Source organism: Pleurodeles waltl, chromosome 10, assembly GCF_031143425.1.
Source record: "Pleurodeles waltl isolate 20211129_DDA chromosome 10, aPleWal1.hap1.20221129, whole genome shotgun sequence".
Taxonomy (NCBI): domain Eukaryota; kingdom Metazoa; phylum Chordata; class Amphibia; order Caudata; family Salamandridae; genus Pleurodeles; species Pleurodeles waltl.
Window position 1 is genome coordinate 1,076,847,777 of NC_090449.1, and position 22,379 is coordinate 1,076,870,155.

Here is a 22,379-nt window from a genome sequence, read left to right on the forward strand (position 1 = left end):
CTTCTTGGCTTCCAGTGCAGGGTGAAGGCAGACAGCCCTCAGAGCATGAACCACCAGGAAACAGTCGAGAAAGCTGGCAGGATGAGGTGCTACAATGTTGCTGGTAGTCGTCTTGCTACTGTGTTGCGGTTTTGCAGGGGTCCTGGAGCAGTCAGCGGTCGATCCTTGGCAGAAGTCGAAGAGGGAAGTGCAAGGAACTCTGGTGAGCTCTTGCATTCGTTATCTGAGGAATAGCCCAGAGGAGAGACCCTAAATAGCCAGAAAAGGAGGTTTGGCTACTAAGAAAGGAGGCTTGCCTACTGAAAGAGGTAGGCACCTATCAGGAGGGGTCTCTAACGTCACCTGCTGGCACTGGCCACTCAGAGCAGTCCATTGTGCCCCAACACCTCTAAATCCAAGATGGCAGAGGTCTGGGACACACTGGAGGAGCTCTGGGCACCTCCCCTGGGAGGTACTGGTCAGGGGAGTGGTCACTCCCCTTTCCTTTGTCCAGTTTTGAGCCAGAGCAGGGCTGGAGGGATCCCTGAACCGGTGTAGACTGGCTTATGCAGAGATGGGCACCATCTGTGCCCATCAAAACATTTCCAGAGGCTGGGGGAGGCTACTCCTCCCCAGTCCTTCACACCTATTTCCAAAGGGAGAGGGTGTAACACCATCTCAGAGGAATTCCTTTGTTCTGCCTTCCTGGGACAGGGCTGCCCAGACCCCAGGAGGGCAGAATCCTGTCTGAGGGGTTGGCAGCAGCCGCAGCCGCAGCTGCAGTAGAAACCCTGGAAAGGCAGTTTGGCAGTGCCCGGGTTCTGTGCTAGAGACCCGGGGGATCATGGAATTGTCCCCCAATACCAGAATGGTATTGGGGTGACAATACCATGATCTTAGACATGTTACATGGCCATGTTCGAAGTTACCATTGTGACGCTACACATAGGTAGTGACCTATATGTAGTGCACGCGTGTAATGGTGTTCCCGCACTCACAAAGTCTGGGGAATTTGCCCTGAACAATGAGGGGGCACCTTGGCTAGTGCCAGGGTGCCCACACACTAAGGGGGTTATTCCAACTTTGGAGGAGGTGTTAATCCGTCCCAAAAGTGACGGAAAAGTGACGGATTTACCACCAGCCGTATTACGAGTCCATTATATCCTATGGAACTCGCAATACGGCTGGTGGTATATCCGTCACTTTACCGTCACTTTTGGGACGGATTAACACCTCCTCCAAAGTTGGAATAACCCCCTAAGTAACTTGGCACTTAACCTTCACCAAGAGAGGGTTAGACATATAGGTGACTTATAAGTTACTTACGTGCAGTGAAAAATGGCTGTGAAATAACGTGGACATTATTTCACTCAGGCTGCAGTGGCAGTCCTGTGTAAGAATTGTCTGAGCTCCCTATGGGTGGCAAAAGAAAATGCTTCAGCCCATAGGGATCTTCTGGAACCCTAATACTCAGGGTGCCTCACTATCTTATACAAGGGAATTATATGGGTGTTCCAGTGTGCCAATGAGAATTGGTAAAATTAGTCACTAGCCTGCAGTGACAATTTTAGAAAGCAGAGAGAGCATAAACACTGAGGTTCTGGTTAGCAGAGCCTCAGTGATACAGTTAGGCACCACTCAGGGAACACATACAGGGCACATACATTATGAGCACTGGGGTCCTGTCTGGCAGGATCCCAGCGACACATGGGCAAAAACAAACATACATACAGTGAAAATGGGAGTAACATGCCAGGCAAGATGGTACTTTCCTACAGAGTAGGTTTGAATACCAGGATTATCTGCCCACTGTGAGGCTATTAGAATGAGATTCGTCCCCAGCTGCCTTGCCTTCTCCAAGACTTTTGGTATTAGGGGAATCAGAGGAAAGGTGTCAGCAAATCTCTCTAACCAGTTTAGTGACGGGCATTCCCTGCTGACTGGTGGTGTTGAAACCTGGAAGCAAAGAGTTGCCAATTTTTGTTTTCTGCTGATACAGACAAGACGAACGTTGGTATGTCCCAAATCCTGAACATTTTTTCTAGGCTCTTTTGTTTTATCTCCCATTTGTGTGTGCTGCTTTCCTGTCTGCTTAGGCCGTCTGCCTCTATGTTGTCCTTCCCCGGTAGGTGGATTGTTTCTGAGTTGATCCCTTGTTGTATTGTCCATTTCCATATTTCTTGGGCTAGTTTGTTCGGGGTAAAAGGACTTTGTGCCCCCTTGTTTGTTCAGGTAGAACATTGTTGTTGTATTGTCCATCTGGATTAGTACGGGTTTCCCTGATACTTGCATTTGAAAAGCTTTCAGGGCTGGTAGCACTGTCTTCATCTCTAGGAAGTTGATGTGTTTTATTGCATCTGCCTTGCTCCACTGGTCTCGAATTCTCAAGTTGCCTGTGTGTGCTCCCCATCCCTTGTGAGACGCATCTGTTGCGATGGTCACCAATGGAGATGTCATCTTGAATGGTCTCCCCTTGGTTATGTCTCTGGATTCCCGCATTGTATCTCCCTCTGTATTCTCTCTGTTACAACCACCAGATGCTCCCTACTCACGGTGGCTTGGGACCAGCTGTTGCCTACTCATTCCTGGAAAGGCTGCATGTGGAGTCTCACATGGGTTATGAGGGTGATGCATGATGCCATCATGCCCATTAGCTTCATGGCTGCCCTCACTGTCAGAGGTCGCCCCCTCTGGTAAAGCCGAGATTGCTCTGTGATTTCATGCACTCTTTTTGAAATCAGCCAAAAGCAACAAGACCCAGCTTGACATCTGACCTCTGTCTTTGAGTGCACACAAGATAAGAACAAGATCTACAGGCCTGTTTACGGAAAGGCAGCTCTTGGATACTGTAAATAAGATTTTGGCATAGGAGTGAGCAAGTGAACCTGAATAGCTTGAGCCAGGAAGTGGGTCGCCAGAAAACATTAGTTGCAAACCACAAAGCCAATGGCAAGCAACAAGGAGAATGGATTCCTCCGTCAACTTTCTGAAAGACCCCAAGACGTCTTTCGCATACCAGACAGCTGCCCTGTCTGATAGGCTGCGACGTAATACAAGTGCCTTGAAGAGTCCCAGTTCCCAGAGCCATCGGATAAATATATCATTTGTTCATTGACATGTGGCCTGCAGCACAGTGATTGTGTACATGTCATTTGTGCGCTTAATGCTTAAAAATAAAGCACAAATACACACAGGCTCTTCATTATCGAGAAGCCAGATAGAGGGGAGGCAGCCAACGATGAAAGACAGTCGGATCTGTTAAATCCTGTGTACTGTCCAATCAGAGGCGAGTGAAGTAAAGTGAATATGTAATCACTGGCTGTGCTAAGCAGTACGCTAGCATCTGCATCAAAGGGATAGATTACGCATCCGGGGGTGTTATTCACCATGAGATGAGGGCTTTCAATACAGATTGGCATGAATCATGCCACCACACCCTGAGGTGGCTTCCACAGGGCACCAGGAGGACAGAACGTTCATCATTTGATTCAACTCATGGACCTGACATGTCAAGGAAATATTCAAAGAAAACAGAAAGAGATTGATCTGGAGCACTGGACACACAAATTAATATACTAAAATCATAAACACAATAAATAATTATGCAAAGAAAGTGCAAATAACTTTAGATAGAATACCCATATTAATTATTTCAAGAAATGTAATAGAGTAGAAAATAATTTGACAAAGACAGTAGATATGAAAGAAGCTAGTGAAAAACAGACATAAAAGGAATCTCTCCTGACAAAGAAAAATCAAGGGAGTTACACCACAATGCTGGACATGTAAAAGAATGATTCCAAGAGACAGCGATGCAAAGAAATCATACAGAGATCACAGGCACAGAACAGAATTATTCTAAAGTTCCAGCAAATGGTATATTTATCTATTGATGTGGGTCTTTTGTAGACCCCTGCATGCTACCTCACAGTGACTTCAGAGCGCACGATGAGACTGCCGCAGTGACCAGTCAGAGGAGAAATTACTCTGAAGTTAGAAAATTGTCCCATCAAGTCATGGTGGGTGCCTACCACTGACCAGCTGTGATCTTGGACACATCCCCCAAGAAAAATACCCAGCAATGATGGTACTGAAGAACAGTGACACAGAGAGTAAGAATTCATAACCAGGCAAGGGATTAATTTAAAGATACTAGACAAAATTAATACTCTAATGCAAAAAGCATTCAAACAAATTAGTGCATCAGACACTTGGAGGAACATGTGGAAGGTACTGGAGAAGCAAATGTAACATTTCAAGACCAGGAGCTGAAAGGCATTATTCCTAGGCACCGGGCATACAAAAGAATAATTCTGAGACACAGGGTCCAAAACGAAAGTGCTGTCCACCATGGAAAGGGGTCATGCTAAAATGTCAGAATGGATATATTGTCTTAAACTAATCCCTAATGGTTTCCTGCATTGCCTTCAGTGGAGCTCTCAGTATTGTAATGTTCAAATGGAAGCGATCCAAGTCGAGGAACTGTGGGAATCCGTGCTTGAAGACCCTGAACATGGCAGAACCTCTCACGACTTACTCCGAGGCGGGAGAACATAGAAAGGTGAGGAGCAGTGTGTGCTGGAGCGAGCGAGTACTTACGTGGTGTTGGGTAGGAAAACTCGTCGGAGTACTTGCTGAGCAGCGCACTCTTGATGTGGCTCCGTCCAACGCCGCTTGCGCCTGTGAGAAGAGAAGGCGTCTGTGAGATGGAGTGCTGGACTCAGCATCTCTACACCAAGATGGAGGCGGTGAGCTTCCACAGGCAGAGCTCAGGTCTGGAGCTGATGCTGCTCTTGGGGTGCAGGGGCGACTCACCTATTAAGACCAGGGTCTTCCTCTGGAACGCAGGCAGGGGGACCACTTCTTCATAGGATACCACGTCCAGCTGATCAAAGACTGGAGCAGAAAAAAGGAGGATGGTTAGAAATATTTAGAGTTTGACCACAGCTGGCAGAGGGCATGTGAATACGTAAAAACAACTCCTTTTCTTCTCTAACAGCAGCTTGTAACAAAACAGCCACGTTTGTCAAATGAAGAGCCGGAAATGTGACTCTAATGCAAATACCACCTTTCAGGGCCACGGATGATGGATCCGTAGGGCATTACACCCCAAACACACGGGGTGAAGGCTCCTGTGTCAGAAATCACCCCAAAGACAAGAGGAAGCAAGAAAGAGTGAAAGAGAGCAAGAAACAGAATGACTGAGAAATGGAAAGAGGTACAAGAAAAAAGAGAGAGGATGGTAAACAGAAAATGAGAAGGTTGAGGGAGAACTGGAGCACAGACAGGAGGTGAGGATGAGATACTTAAACGAGAACTGAAGCACAGACAGGAGGTGAGGATGAGATACTTAAACGAGAACTGATGCAGAGACAGGAGATGAGGATGAGATACTTAAACGAAAACTGATGCACAGACAGGAGGCGAGGATGAGATAATCATGAACTGAAGCAGAGACAGGAGGTGAGGATGAGATACTTAAACGAAAACTGATGGAGAGACAGGAGGTGAGGATGAGATACTTAAACGAAAACTGATGGAGAGACAGGAGATGAGGATGAGATACTTAAACGAGAACTGAAGCACAGACAGGAGGTGAGGATGAGATACTTAAACGAGAACTGAAGCACAGACAGGAGGTGAGGATGAGTGACTTAAACGTGAACTGATGGACAGACAGGAGATGAGGATGAGATACTTAAATGACAACTGAAGCACAGACAGGAGGTGAGGATGAAATACTTAAACGAAAACTGATGGAGAGACAGGAGGTGAGGATGAGATACTTAAACGTGAACTGATGCACAGACAGGAGATGAGGATGAGATACTTAAACGAGAACTGAAGCACAGACAGGAGATGAGGATGAGATACTTAAACGAGAACTGAAGCACATACAGGAGGTGAGGATGAGTGACTTAAACATGAACTGATGCAGAGACAGGAGATGAGGATGAGATACTTAAACGAAAACTGATGCACAGACAGGAGGCGAGGATGAGATAATCATGAACTGATTGTAGGAAGTTGGCTCTGTATGCACTATTTCAAAGTAAGGAATAGTATGCACAGAGTCCAAGGGTTCCCCTTAGAGGTAAGATAGTGGCAAAAAGAGATAATACTAATGCTCTATTTCGTGGTAGTGTGGTCGAGCAGTAGGCTTATCAAAGGAGTAGTGTTAAGCATTTGTTGTACATACACACAGGCAATAAATGAGGAACACACACTCAGAGACAAATCCAGCCAATAGGTTTTGTTATAGAAAAATATCTTTTCTTAGTTTGTTTTAAGAACCACAGGTTCAAATTCTACATGTAATATCTCATTTGAAAGGTATTGCAGGTAAGTACTTTAGGAACTTTGAATCATTTCATTAGCATGTATACTTTTTACATAAAACACAATAAGCTGTTTTAAAAGTGGACACAGTGCAATTTTCACAGTTCCTGGAGGAGGTAAAGTAATGTTAGTTTTAACAGGTAAGTAAGTCACTTACAGGTTTCAGTTTTGGGTCCAAGGTAGCCCACCGTTGGGGGTTCAGAGCAACCCCAAAGTTATCACACCAGCAGCTCAGGGCCGGTCAGGAGCAAAGGTCAAAGAGGTGCCCAAAACACATAGGCTTCAATGGAGAGAAGGGGGTGCCCCGGTTCCAGTCTGCCAGCAGGTAAGTACCCTTGTCTTCGGAGGGCAGACCAGGGGGGTTTTGTAGGGCACCGGGGGGGACACAAGTCAGCACAGAAAGTACACCCTCAGCAGCGCGGGGCGGCCGGGTGCAGTGTGCAAACACGCGTCGGGTTTTCAATGGTTTTCAATGAGAGATCAAGGGATCTCTTCAGCGTTGCAGGCAGGCAAGGGGGGGGCTCCTCGGGGTAGTCACCACCTGGGCAAGGGAGAGGGCCTCCTGGGGGTCACTCCTGCACAGGAGTTCCGTTCCTTTAGGTGCTCGGGGGCTGCGGGTGCAGGGTCTTTTCCAGCCGTCGGGAAATGGAGTTCAGGCAGTCGCGGTCAGGGGGTGCCTCGGGATTCCCTCTGCAGGCGTCACTGTGGGAGCTCAGGGGGGACAACTTTGGTTACTCACAGTCTTGGAGTCACCGGAGGGTCCTCCCTGAGGTGTTGGTTCTCCACCAGTCGAGTCGCGGTCGCCGGGTGCAGTGTTGCAAGTCTCACGCTTCTTGCGGGGAGTTGCAGGGGTCTTTAAATCTGCTACTTGAAACAAAGTTGCAGTTCTTTTGGAGCAGGGCCGCTGTCCTCTGGAGTTTCTTGTCTTTCTCGAAGCAGGGCAGTCCTCAGAGGATTCAGAGGTCGCTGGTCCCTTGGAAAGCGTCGCTGGAGCAGGTATCTTTGGAAGGCAGGAGACAGGCCGGTGAGTCTGGGGCCAAAGCAGTTGGTGTCTTCTGTTCTTCCTCTGCAGGGGTTTTTCAGCTCAGCAGTCTTCTTCTTCTTGTAGTTTCAGGAATCTAAATTCTTAGGTTCAGGGAAGCCCTTAAATACTAAATTTAAGGGCGTGTTTAGGTCTGGGGGGTTAGTAGCCAATGGCTACTAGCCCTGAGGGTGGGTACACCCTCTTTGTGCCTCCTCCCAAGGGGAGGGGGTCACATCCCTAATCCTATTGGGGGAATCCTCCATCTGCAAGATGGAGGATTTCTAAAAGTTAGAGTCACTTCAGCTCAGGACACCTTAGGGGCTGTCCTGACTGGCCAGTGACTCCTCCTTGTTGTTCTCATTATTTTCTCCGGCCTTGCCGCCAAAAGTGGGGGCCGTGGCCGGAGGGGGCGGGCAACTCCACTAGCTGAAGTGTCCTGCGGTGCTGGCACAAAGGGGTGAGCCTTTGAGGCTCACCGCCAGGTGTGACAGCTCCTGCCTGGGGGAGGTGTCAGCATCTCCACCCAGTGCAGGCTTTGTTACTGGCCTCAGAGTGACAAAGGCACTCTCCCCATGGGGCCAGCAACATGTCTCTAGCGTGGCAGGCTGCTGGAACCAGTCAGCCTACACAGATAGTTGGTTAAGGTTTCAGGGGGCACCTCTAAGGTTCCCTCTGGGGTGTATTTTACAATAAAATGTACACTGGCATCAGTGTGCATTTATTGTGCTGAGAAGTTTGATATCAAACTTCCCAGTTTTCAGTGTAGCCATTATGGTGCTGTGGAGTTCGTGTAAAACAGACTCCCAGACCATATACTCTTATGGCTACCCTGCACTTACAATGTCTAAGGTATTGTTTAGACACTGTAGGGGCACAGTGCTCATGCACTGGTGCCCTCACCTATGGTATAGTGCACCCTGCCTTAGGGCTGTAAAGCCTACTAGAGGGGTGACTTATCTATACTGCATAGGCAGTGTGAGGTTGGCATGGCACCCTGAGGGGAGTGCCATGTCGACTTACTCGTTTTTGTTCTCACCAGCACACACAAGCTGGCAAGCAGTGTGTCTGTGCTGAGTGAGGGGTCCCCAGGGTGGCATAAGATATGCTGCAGCCCTTAGAGACCTTCCCTGGCATCAGGGCCCTTGGTACCAGGGGTACCAGTTACAAGGGACTTACCTGGATGCCAGGGTGTGCCAATTGTGGAATCAAAAGTACAGGTTAGGGAAAGAACACTGGTGCTGGGGCCTGGTTAGCAGGCCTCAGCACACTTTCAATTCAAAACATAGCATCAGCAAAGGCAAAAAGTCAGGGGGTAACCATGCCAAGGAGGCATTTCCTTACACTGATGCAGAGACAGGAGGCGAGGATGAGATACTTAAACGAAAACTGATGGAGAGACAGGAGGTGAGGATGAGATACTTAAACGAAAACTGATGGAGAGACAGGAGATGAGGATGAGATACTTAAACGAGAACTGAAGCACAGACAGGAGGTGAGGATGAGATACTTAATCGAGAACTGAAGCACAGACAGGAGATGAGGATGAGATACTTAAACAAGAACTGATGCAGAGACAGGAGGTGAGGATGAGATAATCATGAACTGATGCAGAGAAGGAGGTGAGAATGAGATGCTTAAATGAGAACTGATGCAGGGACAGGAGGTGAGAATGAGATACTTAAACGTGAACTGATGCAGAGACAGGAGGTGAGGATGAGATACTTAAACGTGAACTGATGCAGACAGGAGGCGAGGATGAGATACTTAAACGTGAACTGATGCAGAGACAGGAGGTGAGGATGAGATACTTAAACGTGAACTGAAGCACAGACAGGAGGTGAGGATGAGATACTTAAACGAGAACTGAAGCACAGACAGGAGATGAGGATGAGATACTTAAACAAGAACTGATGCAGAGACAGGAGGTGAGAATGAGATAATCATGAACTGATGCAGAGAAGGAGGTGAGAATGAGATACTTAAATGAGAACTGATGCAGGGACAGGAGGTGAGAATGAGATACTTAAACGTGAACTGATGCAGAGACAGGAGGTGAGGATGAGATACTTAAACGTGAACTGATGCAGAGACAGGAGGTGAGGATGAGATACTTAAACGTGAACTGATGCAGAGACAGGAGGCAAGGATGAGATACTTAAACGTGAACTGATGCAGAGACAGGAGGTGAGGATGAGATACTTAAACGTGAACTGAAGCACAGACAGGAGGTGAGGATGAGATACTTAAACGAGAACTGAAGCACAGACAGGAGGTGAGGATGAGATACTTAAACGTGAACTGATGCACAGACAGGAGATGAGGATGAGATACTTAAATGTGAACTGATGCACAGACAGGAGATTAGGATGAGATAATCATGAACTGATGCAGGGACAGGAGGTGAGAATGAGATACTTAAACGTGAACTGATGCAGAGACAGGAGGTGAGGATGAGATACTTAAACGTGAACTGATGCAGAGACAGGAGGTGAGGATGAGATACTTAAACGTGAACTGATGCAGAGACAGGAGGCGAGGATGAGATACTTAAACGTGAACTGATGCAGAGACAGGAGGTGAGGATGAGATACTTAAACGTGAACTGAAGCACAGACAGGAGGTGAGGATGAGATACTTAAACGAGAACTGAAGCACAGACAGGAGGTGAGGATGAGATACTTAAACGAGAACTGAAGCACAGACAGGAGATGAGGATGAGATACTTAAACAAGAACTGATGCAGAGACAGGAGGTGAGGATGAGATAATCATGAACTGATGCAGAGAAGGAGGTGAGAATGAGATACTTAAATGAGAACTGATGCAGGGACAGGAGGTGAGAATGAGATACTTAAACGTGAACTGATGCAGAGACAGGAGGTGAGGATGAGATACTTAAACGTGAACTGATGCAGAGACAGGAGGTGAGGATGAGATACTTAAACGTGAACTGATGCAGAGACAGGAGGTGAGGATGAGATACTTAAACGTGAACTGATGCAGGGACAGGAGGTGAGGATGAGATACTTAAACGTGAACTGATGCAGAGACAGGAGGTGAGGATGAGATACTTAAACGTGAACTGATGCAGAGACAGGAGGTGAGGATGAGATACTTAAACGTGAACTGATGCACAGACAGGAGGTGAGGATGAGATACTTAAACATGAACTGGTGCAGGGACAGGAGGTGAGGATGAGATACTTAAACGTAAACTGATGCAGAGACAGGAGGCGAGGATGAGATACTTAAACGTGAACTGATGCAGAGACAGGAGACGAGGATGAGATACTTAAACGTGAACTGATGCAGAGACAGGAGATGAGGATGAGATACTTAAATGTGAACTGATGCACAGACAGGAGGTGAGGATGAGCTACTTAAACGAGAACTGATGCAGAGACAGGAGATGAGGATGAGCTACTTAAACGAAAACTGATGCAGAGACAGGAGGTGAGGATGAGATACTTAAATGTGAACTGATGCAGAGACAGGAAGTGAGAATGAGATACTTAAACGTGAACTGATGCAGAGACAGGAGATGAGAATGAGATACTTAAACGAGAACTGATGCAGGGACAGGAGGTGAGAATGATATACTTAAACGAGAACTGAAGCACAGACAGGAGGTGAGGATGAGTGACTTAAACGTGAACTGATGCAGACACAGGAGATGAGGATGAGATACTTAAACGAAAACTGATGCACAGACAGGAGGCGAGGATGAGATAATCATGAACTGATGCAGAGACAGGAGGTGAGGATGAGATACTTAAATGAGAACTGATGCAGGGACAGGAGGTGAGAATGAGATACTTAAACGTGAACTGATGCAGAGACAGGAGGTGAAGATGAGATACTTAAACGTGAACTGATGCAGAGACAGGAGGTAAGGATGAGATACTTAAACGTGAACTGATGCAGAGACAGGAGGTGAGGATGAGATACTTAAACGTGAACTGATGCACAGACAGGCGATGAGGATGAGATAATCTTGATCTGATGCAGAGACAGGAGGTTAGGATGAGATAATCATGAACTGATGCAGAGACAGGAGGCGAGGATGAAGTGACTGAGGGAACGTTTGAGGATGCAGGAATAGTACAGCGACGGGTAATATGGATGACGCGCTTGAGATAAGAACTGCTGCTGAGACAAGACATAAGGACAAAGTGCCTAGAGTAAGACTCGAAGAAATAAGCAGTGCTACTTCAAGAGGAGGGGAGGATGTGTTGCATGGGGCATGAAGTGCTGCATTTCCTAATCAGCACCTCCTAAGAAATTTCTATTTAGGAAATGCAAATTACAATGTACAAAAATAGAGATTCCCTAATAGCGATTCATACAATGTAGGAATCGCTGTTAGGAAATTGCTGTTTAAGGAACGCTAAAGCATTCCGTGAAATGGGCCATAAGAAGGAATGGTTTTGCGTTTCTTAATTTGCGATTTCTGAATAGGAAATTGCTAATTAGTAAATTAAATACCAATGGTGCCTATGGCCCTAAGACCCCCCCCACCCTTGATGCGCTCCAAAACAGGTGGTGCATATGCAATATACACAAATGCCCTAGGAGCATGTGCACTATATGTAACTTTAAACGATGCATTTTTTAAATGTGCACATGATTAACATTGACTTAGAGTCAATGGTAATTGCATTTCCTAAATGGCCATTTAGGAAATGCTTTGGGCATATGCTTTGGAAATTGAAAATAGCAAATCCGTATTTGTGATTTCCCATATGGGGATTGCAAAATGCGATTTGTACTGAGTAGAAATCACATTTTGCGGTTTCCTAAAGGTCTTTGTACATATGAACAGCCATTTAGCATTTCTTAATGGATCGAAATTGCGATTCAGTCCTTTAAGAAATGTTAAATGCTTTTGTGCACCTGGCCTAAAGTGCTTGAGGTAAGGTGTGAGAATGTGGTAGTACTACAGCTACAGGTAATAAGAATGCTTTACTCGGGCATGAAGTGCTGCAGAGACAAGAGGCGAGGATAAAGTGCTTGAGGTAAGGTTTGAGGATGCGGCAGTACTACAGTGACAGGTAATAAGAATGCTTTACTCGGGCATGAAGTGCTGCAGAGACAAGAGGCGAGGATAAAGTGCTTGAGGTAAGGTTTGAGGATGCGGCAGTACTACAGTGACAGGTAATAAGAATGCTTTGCTCGGGGCATGAAGTGCTGCAGAGACAAGAGGCGAGGATAAAGTGCTTGAGGTAAGATGTGAGGATACGGCAGTACTACAGCGGCAGGTAATAAGGATGATGCGCTTGAGGTACTCGTTGCAGAGAGAAAACGTGTGCCTTACTTGAGCTGTGCTTTGCCAGATATTTATCCTTGCATTTCTTCTTCTTCCCGAAGGGGCTGCACGTCTGTCCTTGGGTCGGGTCAGCTTGGCTCGTACTTGCCACTCGCCTGAAGAAAATACACAGATCGTAGAAAATGAGGCTTGGCGGCGCTGTGCCCTTACGCATTGCTGACTAAGTACTCAATTTAAAGGCCTGATTTAGAACTCGGCGGATGGAATCCTCTGTCACAAACATGACGGATATCTCCTCTGCTGTATAACGATCTCCGTAAAATATACTGGGATTATAATATGGCGGATAGGATATCTGTCACGTTTGTGATGGAGTATTCCCCTCTGCCAGGATCTAAGTCAGGGCCTAAGTCCTGAGTATGGAGCTGTACTCGAGACAGCCACTCTGAGTAGCCACGCTGCACGATAGACTCCCTCTATAGCCAGCCTCCGACCCGCAAGCTGGGAAGGCTCTCCCACAATGTATACCAAGGAGTCTATTATGTACTCCTGTACCTCTCGCATATCCAATGAGTCACCGCACTGCTCCACCTTGTTTGCCACCTACTTTTCATGTACAATCACCACTTCTCAGTCTGCTGTCTGCTCTGTTTGCTGCCCCCTCTTCACGTGCCCCCCGCCCCATCCTTTCTTTGCCACCTATTATCTCAGCTCAGGTTGTAACCAAACCTAATCATTACCACCAATTATATGCTGTATGTTACCTTTCAACCTCAAACGGTACAAAACTGCCCTTCTCTCACATTCTCTCTTATCCGATATTATTGTTCCACTACTGTATTCGTGCTGCCTTCTTAAGGGAGGCAATTTCTTTATACAAATATATCTGGAGTAAAACCCTACACTACATTATTCTCCTGGCTCCTTTCCTGCAGACTGTCCAAAAAACATTGAGATACTTCTAGTGAAGGCCTTTCGAAGGGCGCTTGTCTTCTGATGTTTTGCCTTGCAGGAAGTACCTCTCATTGGGGAACTGAGCACTCTGTGATAAGTGGGATTTATCCGATGTGGGTCCTATAGTTACCGCTGGTATTCAAAGCTAACAATACCACCAAACTTAATTCTTCCAGAAAGTGACTTCGGACTGTTGTTCAAGCTCTCATGCTCTTCCACCTGGATAGTGGTAAAACCCTGCTACATGGCCTCTCTGCGTGCACACTAGCGCCCGTTGAAGGCACCCAAGACCCTCTGCCATGTCTCATCCAGGGTTGAAAGAAATATGATCATATGATCCCCACTGAAATCTATTGGCTTCATATAAGGCCGGCACCATCGTCAATCCCAGCTACATTGTTGGCAAAGCCATCAGGGACTGCACCTCCGCTTATCTTGTGAACAGGCTCAGCATCTCGGATGCCCCTTCCACAGCCACAGCAATGCCACCACAAAACTGGAGACTAACCAGTGTGAAAAAGAAAACAACAGGGCAGCATGTCTTTTCTATGTGTGCACCCTGGGTCTGGAACAACATCCCCTTATCCATCAGTGCCGCTCCAACAGTGCTCCTATTTAGGGAATAGTTGAAGACTCATCTCTTTAAAGAACAGTAGATCACAGTGCACTAACCATCCACAACCCAGCTTATTCTCCTATCACTCCCTGACTTCAAACTTGCCTTTGAGATGTACAGAACCTTTCTGCCTTTTGGCTAGGTTTGTGCTAAAGAAATACCACAGCATGCCTGCCAAAGTGGTAGGGGTTAGGCTCTCACAGAGTGTGGCTCAGTAAATATCACTTAATGACTTTAATGCCAAGTTAGTGCTTTACCTTCAAAGAACAAAGGTGACTAGAAGAGTTAATACTCTGATCCACAGTGAAAACTAAACAGTGTCACCCTCTACTGTGTCCAAGATGTGACCCCAACCCATTCTTGACAATGTTAAACTATTAGTCTGCAATTGGGTAGATGCAAGGGCCTTTGGAACTTCTCTGGTATGTTTGAGGACCTTCTCCTACAAGGTATTCAAGCTCGTGCAAGGGATACAGATGGGGAAGTCTGAACCAAGACCTTGGGCTTGGACAACTCAGTGGACTGAAGCCTCAGCTGCTGAATTTCCAGCACCCAAAACAAGGTTTCCTACAGAAATTCTCCAGTCCGAAGAAAACACTACCCATCAACAAGATCCCATCCCGTTGTTGAAGTCAGTGATAGACATCCAGTCTTGGTCTCCCGTTAGGACATTTTCCCAGGCACAGGAGTCCTCATCACCCTTTCTGGCTGTGTTGACTTTAATAGAATCTGGTGCTGGGTGCCTCTTCGACCACTGCATCTAAAGAGTCCCTCTGGGCATGCTGACACTGTGGTAAGAACACAACCCCCTGGTTTTACACAACCAACCCTCAGTAGCTGGCCTCTATTGCCTCTCAATCTATGTTCTAATGTGTCAAGGAGGAAACTCTTCTCTGTTGTCTGGATTTGACATTTTTCAGACCGTTGCAAGTTCCTCTGGTCCCTACAGAATGTTTTCCAGGACCTCCCCCCCACTGCCCCATTCCAACCTCACACAAACAAACATAGGCCTGTGCCTTGGAACGTACCACTCTTGCAGCTCAGGAGAGGGGATCAGACCAGCCTTCTCTGTCGTGGAGCCTTCCACACGGCCCTGCCACCAGTTGGAGTCATCTTTGTTGATGATCTGGATAATGTCCCCTGTCTTGAACTTCAGCCCGGCCTCCTTGCAGGGGATGAGGCTGTCCTGTGCGGGGTCGTAGTTGAACTGGGCTCTCATGTACATCTGGAGGGAGAGAGACACACATGGATCAGTGCACTCTGTGGAAGGCAGGCCATGTACGTAATTAGGGAGCAAGGCTGCAGTGAGCGAATGTGCTATGTGTGTGCAGTGGGGAGAGGTAGACTGTGCTTCTGTTCCCAGGGTTCAGATGTTGCAGCCAATGCACATCTACAAAGGAAGATGAGAGTGAGTGTGCTTCGAGGTGCAGGCTCAAGGATCACTGTTGTGTACATCTGAGTGGTCAGGGATAGAAGAAAGTTCTAATAGTGCACTGTAGGCGGTGCTATCTATATGTACAAAGAGTGACATATGCATAATTAGGACCCCCAGTTCAGAAATTCATTTACTTCTGTTCAGGTTATTTGCGTGGAGCTAGCCCCAGAGGGCAATAGAGCACTGCATTTGGCACAAGGAACTGAAAACGTTGTTTGGGAAAAAGATGACAGAGAAATATATACATGGGGAAAAAAAGCATATCAATTTGAATTTGCACTGAGAACCAGAGAGGGACTTCAGGTGACACCGACAGCTCAAGAGACTTTCAGGTGGGCCAGGAACGTTGAGAGTTCCTGGGGGAGGACTTGTCCACACGAGTATCTTTCAAATAGTCCTTCCGGGTTTGCAAAATCAAGGAAAGGAGACCGCGGTGTCATGTGGCCAAATGTCATCTGAGCCTGCGATCAGATGCCTGCCTCTCCGAAGACTACTTCCAGGGGGATGGGGTAGAGTCAGGTAGGCAAAGAAGGGCCTTTCCCAGTCCGTGGCAGAAACGATGAGCTGCTGAGCAGTAGCTTGGGTGCAAAAAGTCACAAGGCAGCACTTGATCTTGAGAGAAGAGATTGCTTCTACCAGGCAGTTAGGATATTTTATTTACTTGTTCTCTCAAGGTCAGTTTAATGACGTTGGCACTTCTGGTGTGTGAATGCGAGAAGCCCTAATGGTTCATTGTTTTAAGCTATTCCTGGAGTTGCCAATGAGAGGGACAAACTCCTGCTTTGACGGTGTCGACTTTTAAGGATACGATTGACACCCGAGGTTGAATAAGAACCAGGCAGGCCTTTAATCACTGGATAGTGTTGGTGTGGTAAAGCACAACAGGGCCCGCGTAAAGCCTCCATTTTAGACTGCCCGTTTAAATGTAGCCTTCTTTTTAATGGTGACCTTTTACTCTTCTCTCATGTGATAATGTACTGAGAAATCACTGTACATGCAACATGTTTCTTTTAAGCGTTGCTGCCATTCAGTCTGTACGCTACATCCACGGCTAGGCACATGGAATGTGATGCCCGAAGTATTATTATTGTGCATGGAGACAGCTCATCATTTGCAGACATACCATCGAATCGGCTCTGCACCTATGACAGTGCAATACAAACCGTGCCTCTGTGCTACATTCAGCAGACAAGCACTTCTGCCAGGATTCTCGTGGAACACGGTGCACTATGGCCGAGATGGAGCCCTGCGGACTCTGACCTCTACCCTGCAGGGAGGATAGTCTGCATGACACTAAACCGGCTTCCTGGCTTCCCAGTACATCTCTCCCTAGGTATGTGGAGTTAGGTACCAGCTTCCTGGCTTCCCAGTGCATCTCTCCCTAGGTATGCAGAGTGAGGTACCGGCTTCCTGGCTTCCCAGTACATCTCTCCCTAGGTATGCAGAGTTAGGTACCGGCTTCCTGGCTTCCCAGTACATCTCTCCCTAGGTATGCGGAGTTAGGTACCAGCTTCCTGGCTTCCCAGTACATCTCTCCCTAGGTATGCGGAGTTAGATGTCCCAATTGTTCTGGCAGAGGGTACTCCCACTATGCTCTCGATAGCAAGGTAGTAACAGATAGGAATGTATCACCATAATAACATTATCATGGGTGAATTATTTACATTTTTTACTGTTTTCATAATGCTGGTACCATGCGTTGTCTCATGTGCCTAATAAGAGCAGCTCATGTATTTTTTATGCAAGAAGGCGATTGTTGCAATGGATGTTTAAAAATACATTTTTGTATCTTTCTTGTGTCTCATCTTGCATATGCAGCCAATGAAAGGGTAGATCTGTTTCCATGATTTCCTTGGGAATCTGGGTAGTCATGTTTGAGGTTGCAGATACCATCTGGTACCCTGATATGTTTAGGGGTTCAGATGGGCTCTGTGAGTTAGCTAGGAGCCATGTCCACATCTGTTGATGGTATACGTGGACTAGGTCCCTATACACTGACATTTATGTTGACCAGATACACATTCATACTTGATTCGTAAGAATGGTATAACATTGGAAGATATCACTGGCGAGAAGATTCACAGAACCAAAAATATTCAAAGTCACTCCATTGTTAAATTTGGGCATGAGTTCCTACACCTCTTCCACTTGCTATAGGAATCACGTACAATCTTGTGTGAGGTACTAGTTCAGATGGAGCACACAAAGGGCATCTGATTCCCTGCTGTACAATGTATAAAAACATGTTAAAGATAGGAAAGCATTGGCCAAATGCTGCTCGGCATTCCTTCTACTCTGGTACACAACAGGACCCTTGACCCTCATGTGGTTAACTCTAGACATCAGATACCTGTACATAAAGCCACCAGCCCTTCTCTCCAGTCCACACAGCTTTCGCCCTCCTCTCTTCCGAAACCTCAGAATAAAGGAATGAGACCCTCAGCAGAGTGACTGGATCAGAGCAGAACCTGAAGCTTCCAACCCATCCCTTAGCTGTTCATCAATAAAGCTCCTCTTTAGGCTGCCATAGAAGGGACACCTGCAGGGAAACTTCATGGGAAAGTGAATGAGCAGAGCTATGGGACAGATACAAGGAGTGGCCTTCACTGCAGTCAAATCCAACATCTGGAGAATTCAAACCTGGCGCTTTCCATCATCGTGGAAGCCAGGCTAGGAACTGACCAATAGTATGGCAAGCTGAGGAGAAGACACGAGGGATAACAGAAACAAGAACCAGGATAGTTAATGAGAAGGACTGAACAGCCTTGTGGACGGAGCTGGTACCACTCAGCTCTCAGCACAGCTATGAAGGATGCCGGCATTACAGGAAAGAGCTGAGAGGAATGGCCACAGACTACAGGAGACGAGGAACCAGGGGGCAGATCTACTGAGTTTTGGTGCAAAGCGGCAACCATAGTTGCTGTGCTGAGATGCGTCAATGGGTGTGAGAAAAACAACATTTCCATTAACCGTTTTCAATAACTTGCTTCATTTCAAGAATTTCAGAAATGCCATCTTGACTTAAATATTTTGGAGAAATATCATGGCTATTTGACATCATGGTCCATACATATCATTGACCTCCGTCAGCTCTCATTGTGTCATTCAGACTTCAGTCTTAGGGGTTTCCATCCCCCTGATGAACCACCATCTTGGTCCAAAAAGCACTGGGATCATTGACAGGGTCATTCATGTATGTGGACTGTGAGAAGGTTTTTTATGACATCATATAGCCAGGATCTTACTGTAGTCAAGATTACATGTCTCGAATTATTGGACGGATGCAAGTTATTGAACGATTCTTCAGTTTGGACTAACACTGGAAAATAATTCTGTGAACAGTGTTTTTTTTTTATTTAAATTTGCAAGTGCTTAACAGAAGATGCCTTTATGATGGCTTGTGTGTGATTAAGACCAGTTGTGTTTGGACAGCTTGTGGGAAGGCCACATCCAGCTGCTGTCCCATAGAGTGGAGTTACATACCTGTAGAGGCGGTGGGCGACTCTGCTGGTTCGGGGAGACCTTGAGCGACACTGTCCCTTTGGCTTCTTTCTGTGAGACAAAATGAAGACAACATTAGAGGGCCACCATCCCCCAGCCACCAATTGTTGGACTGCGTATCACTAACACCGCTTCCTTCATGACCGGTTCTTCTTGGTACCAAGGCGTCCTGCTGGCTTCCTCATCCTCAGTGTACCTCCCATGAGCCTCTGTTTGTGGCTCCTGACACTTATTCCTATACAAGAGCACCTCAGTGGCATCCCCTCTTCTTTTGTCTTTACAAGCACAATATATGCCATGATCACATTAGTCATCTGTGAGGATCTTGATACTACTCCAGTCTTCGAGGAGCTAGATTTCTGCAACACCCATACTAGATCTGTCCAGTTACAGACAGTAAGAGAGCGCAGCGTGTGAACTACAAAGGTGTTGAAGGCTTTCATCCTTCTGATCTTGTTAAAAGGAGTACCACTGAGTTTGATAAGAGCACCACCCACTCCTCAGGGCTGCAAAGATAATTCAGCTTGTAGTGTGTGCTGCCTCACAGTCTCCTCAGGCGGCCTCCTGCTTTCTCACAGAGCACCCACTGTTAGCCCATTACCTGTCAGAGGCACTATACTAGACTTCAAGAGTCAGGCCTAGAATCTCCTTGAAATGGAGTTCATCTAAAGTGTACCCCACGGAAAATAAAGGGAGGCTACTGCCCCTTCTTAGTAGTCTGTGGTGCGACTGTACTGGGCTACTGCTGATCGCAGGCCCTTTCAGCTTTGGGCCTAGTGCGACGGTCTTCTCAGCCCTCACAATTAAAATACAACCAGTGCACCAGACGCGGGGTCCCTGTCTTTCCTTCTACAAGGAAGCTATTCTGGAGCCAACCACTTGATGGCGGAATAATGCACAGCATGCGAGTCCAGAAAAGATTCATGCTGCAAAGCCAATGCCTCAGACGTGGGGTCCTGGTCTTCCCTCGCGAGTGTGTGACTGGTGGTGAGGGGAGTCACATCTCTTCCCCAGTGGGTGTGTGGTGAGCAGTGAGGTGAGCTGGTTCTCTCCCCCAGTGAGTGTTTGATGAGCAGTGAGTGGAGTCACTTGTCTTCCCTAGTGAGTGTGTGTTTTGCAGTGAGTGGAGTTGTTTGTGTTTCCTAGTAGGTGTGTGGTGAGCGGTGAAGGGAGTTGCTTGTGTTCCCCAGTGAGTGTGTGGTGAGCGGTGCGGGGAGTTGTTTGTGTTCTCTACTGGGTGTGTGGTGAGCAGTGAGGAGAGTTGCTTGTGTTCCCTAGTGGTTGGGTTGTGAGGGGAGTTGTTTGTGTTCCCTAGTGGGTTTGTGGTGAGCAGTGAGGGGAGTTGCTTGTGTTCCCCAGTGGGTGTGTGGTGAACGGTGAGGGGGTTTGCTTGCGTTCTCTAGTAAGTGTGTGGTGAGCAGTGAGGAGAGTTGCTTGTGTTCCCTAGTGGTTGGGTGATGATGGGAGTTGTTTGTGTTCCCTAGTGGGTTTGTGGTGAGCAGTGAGGGGAGTTGCTTGTGTTCCCCAGTAGGTGTGTGGTGAACGGTGAGGGGGTTTGCTTGTGTTCTCTAGTAAGTGTGTGGTGAGCAGTGAGGGGAGTTGCTTGTGTTCCCTAGTGGGTGTGTGGTGAGCAGTGACGGGAGTTGCTTGTGTTCCCCAGTGGGTTTGTGGTGAGCAGTGAGGGGAGTTGCTTGTGTTCCCTAGTGGGTGTCTGGTGAGCAGTGAAGGTAAGTTGTTTGTGTTCCCCAGTGGGTCTGTGGTGAATAGTGAGGGGAGCACGGGGTTTCTTGTGTTCCCCAGTGGGTGTGTGGTGAGGGGAGTGGTTTGTGTTCCCTAGTGGGTTTGTGGTAAACGGTGAGGGGGGAGTTGCTTGTGTTCCCCAGTGGGTGTGTGGTGAACAGTGAGGGGAGTTGCCTGTGTTCCCCAGTGGGTGTGTGGTGAACAGTGAGGGGGTCTGCTTGTGTTCTCCAGTAAGTGTGTGGTGAGCAGTGAGGGGAGTTGCTTGTGTTCCCTAGTGGGGGTGTGGTGAGCAGTGAAGGGAGTTGTTTGTGTTACCCAGTGGGTGTGTGGTGAATACTGAGGGGGGCGCGGGGTTGCTTGTGTTCCCTAGTGGGTGTGTGGTGAGGGGAGTTGTTTGTGTTCCCTAGTGGGTGTGTGGTAAACAGTGAGGAGGTTTGCTTATGTTCCCTAGTAAGTGTGTGGTGAGCAGTGAGGGGAGTTGCTTGCGCTTACCACGCGAGGGACCATGAGGGCAGGTGTTCAATGATGCCTGTGTTTGTGTGACTGTATCATATGGTGGTTTCCCTGCATCTTCTACAGATGCAACAGCCTTCCTCTCCTTTCCTCCTGGGTCACTGCCCTGGAGCCGTATGTCTGATGGACGTACGGGATCCTGAGAAGAGGCCTCACAGAGTGGTTATGGCTTCCATCTTCCACTCACCCCTACAGAAGGTTCCCCTATATCGAAGACCTCCCCAGGCATCAAACCTGTCTGCACTTAACACAATTATAACAAGCCACCCCTGAATGTCTCAGTGGACTTTAATATCTCTGTATTGTTGTTGGGTTCTCACCATCGCCCAACCACTGCTTCCCGTCACCAAGTTCTGAAAATGTCCTACATTACTGCAGTCACAAACTTTGTTCAGCATGACTTAGAGGCTCTCAAATAAATAATTGTGCACACAACAGATGGGCTCAGGAGTCTGGACATGGGCAGCGCAGGACCAGGAGGGATAGGTGTAGAGCCGGGTGCCAGGGCTGAAGGCTCCGGAGCTGTGCACTGGGTGAGAGGAGTATCATAGGGAGCAGCAAAAGAGGGAGGTAGAGAACAGGACACTGATGCATAGAAGCAGAGCTGGGCTGTCTGACCACATTAGGTGAGTGGTGGTTTCACGTGTGGAGTGTGGACAGGAAGTGTGGCGACTGAGTGGGTGCTTGGAGTGTCACAGGGAGGATGGGCAGCATGAGAGATGGATCAGGATCCAAGGAAGCACCCTCAGATGATCACCTCCTTCCTCAATGGAAGAATCCAGAAATCCCACCTACCTCTTTACACCTTACATCATATGCAGGGCCCCCCAGGGCTCATCCCTCAGCCAAACCCTCTTTAGCACCTACATGACATCCTGGCTAGCACTGAGAGCTCACACAGTCTCAAGATCATCTCATACACAGACGACACTCCACTGATCCTCCCCCTCTCCAAGGACCCCACCACCACCAGAGCCAGGTTTCACAGCTGCATGGCGAACTTCATGGACTGGA

At 47.5% G+C, this 22,379-nt stretch overlaps 1 protein-coding gene across 5 annotated transcripts in view; it reads right to left on the minus strand.

The window, feature by feature from the left end:
• Window positions 1-22,379, minus strand: part of MPP1 (MAGUK p55 scaffold protein 1) — a 135,335-nt gene that overhangs the window by 26,005 nt on the left and 86,951 nt on the right. For all 5 annotated transcript variants that reach the window (XM_069212144.1, XM_069212145.1, XM_069212147.1 and 2 more), the window contains exons 5-9: window positions 19,095-19,163; window positions 15,205-15,401; window positions 12,655-12,761; window positions 4,795-4,875; window positions 4,579-4,659 (exon numbers count right to left, since the gene is read on the minus strand). In XM_069212144.1, the coding sequence (XP_069068245.1) occupies window positions 4,579-4,659; window positions 4,795-4,875; window positions 12,655-12,761; window positions 15,205-15,401; window positions 19,095-19,163 (535 nt within the window). The remainder of the gene's footprint in view (window positions 1-4,578; window positions 4,660-4,794; window positions 4,876-12,654; window positions 12,762-15,204; window positions 15,402-19,094; window positions 19,164-22,379) is intronic.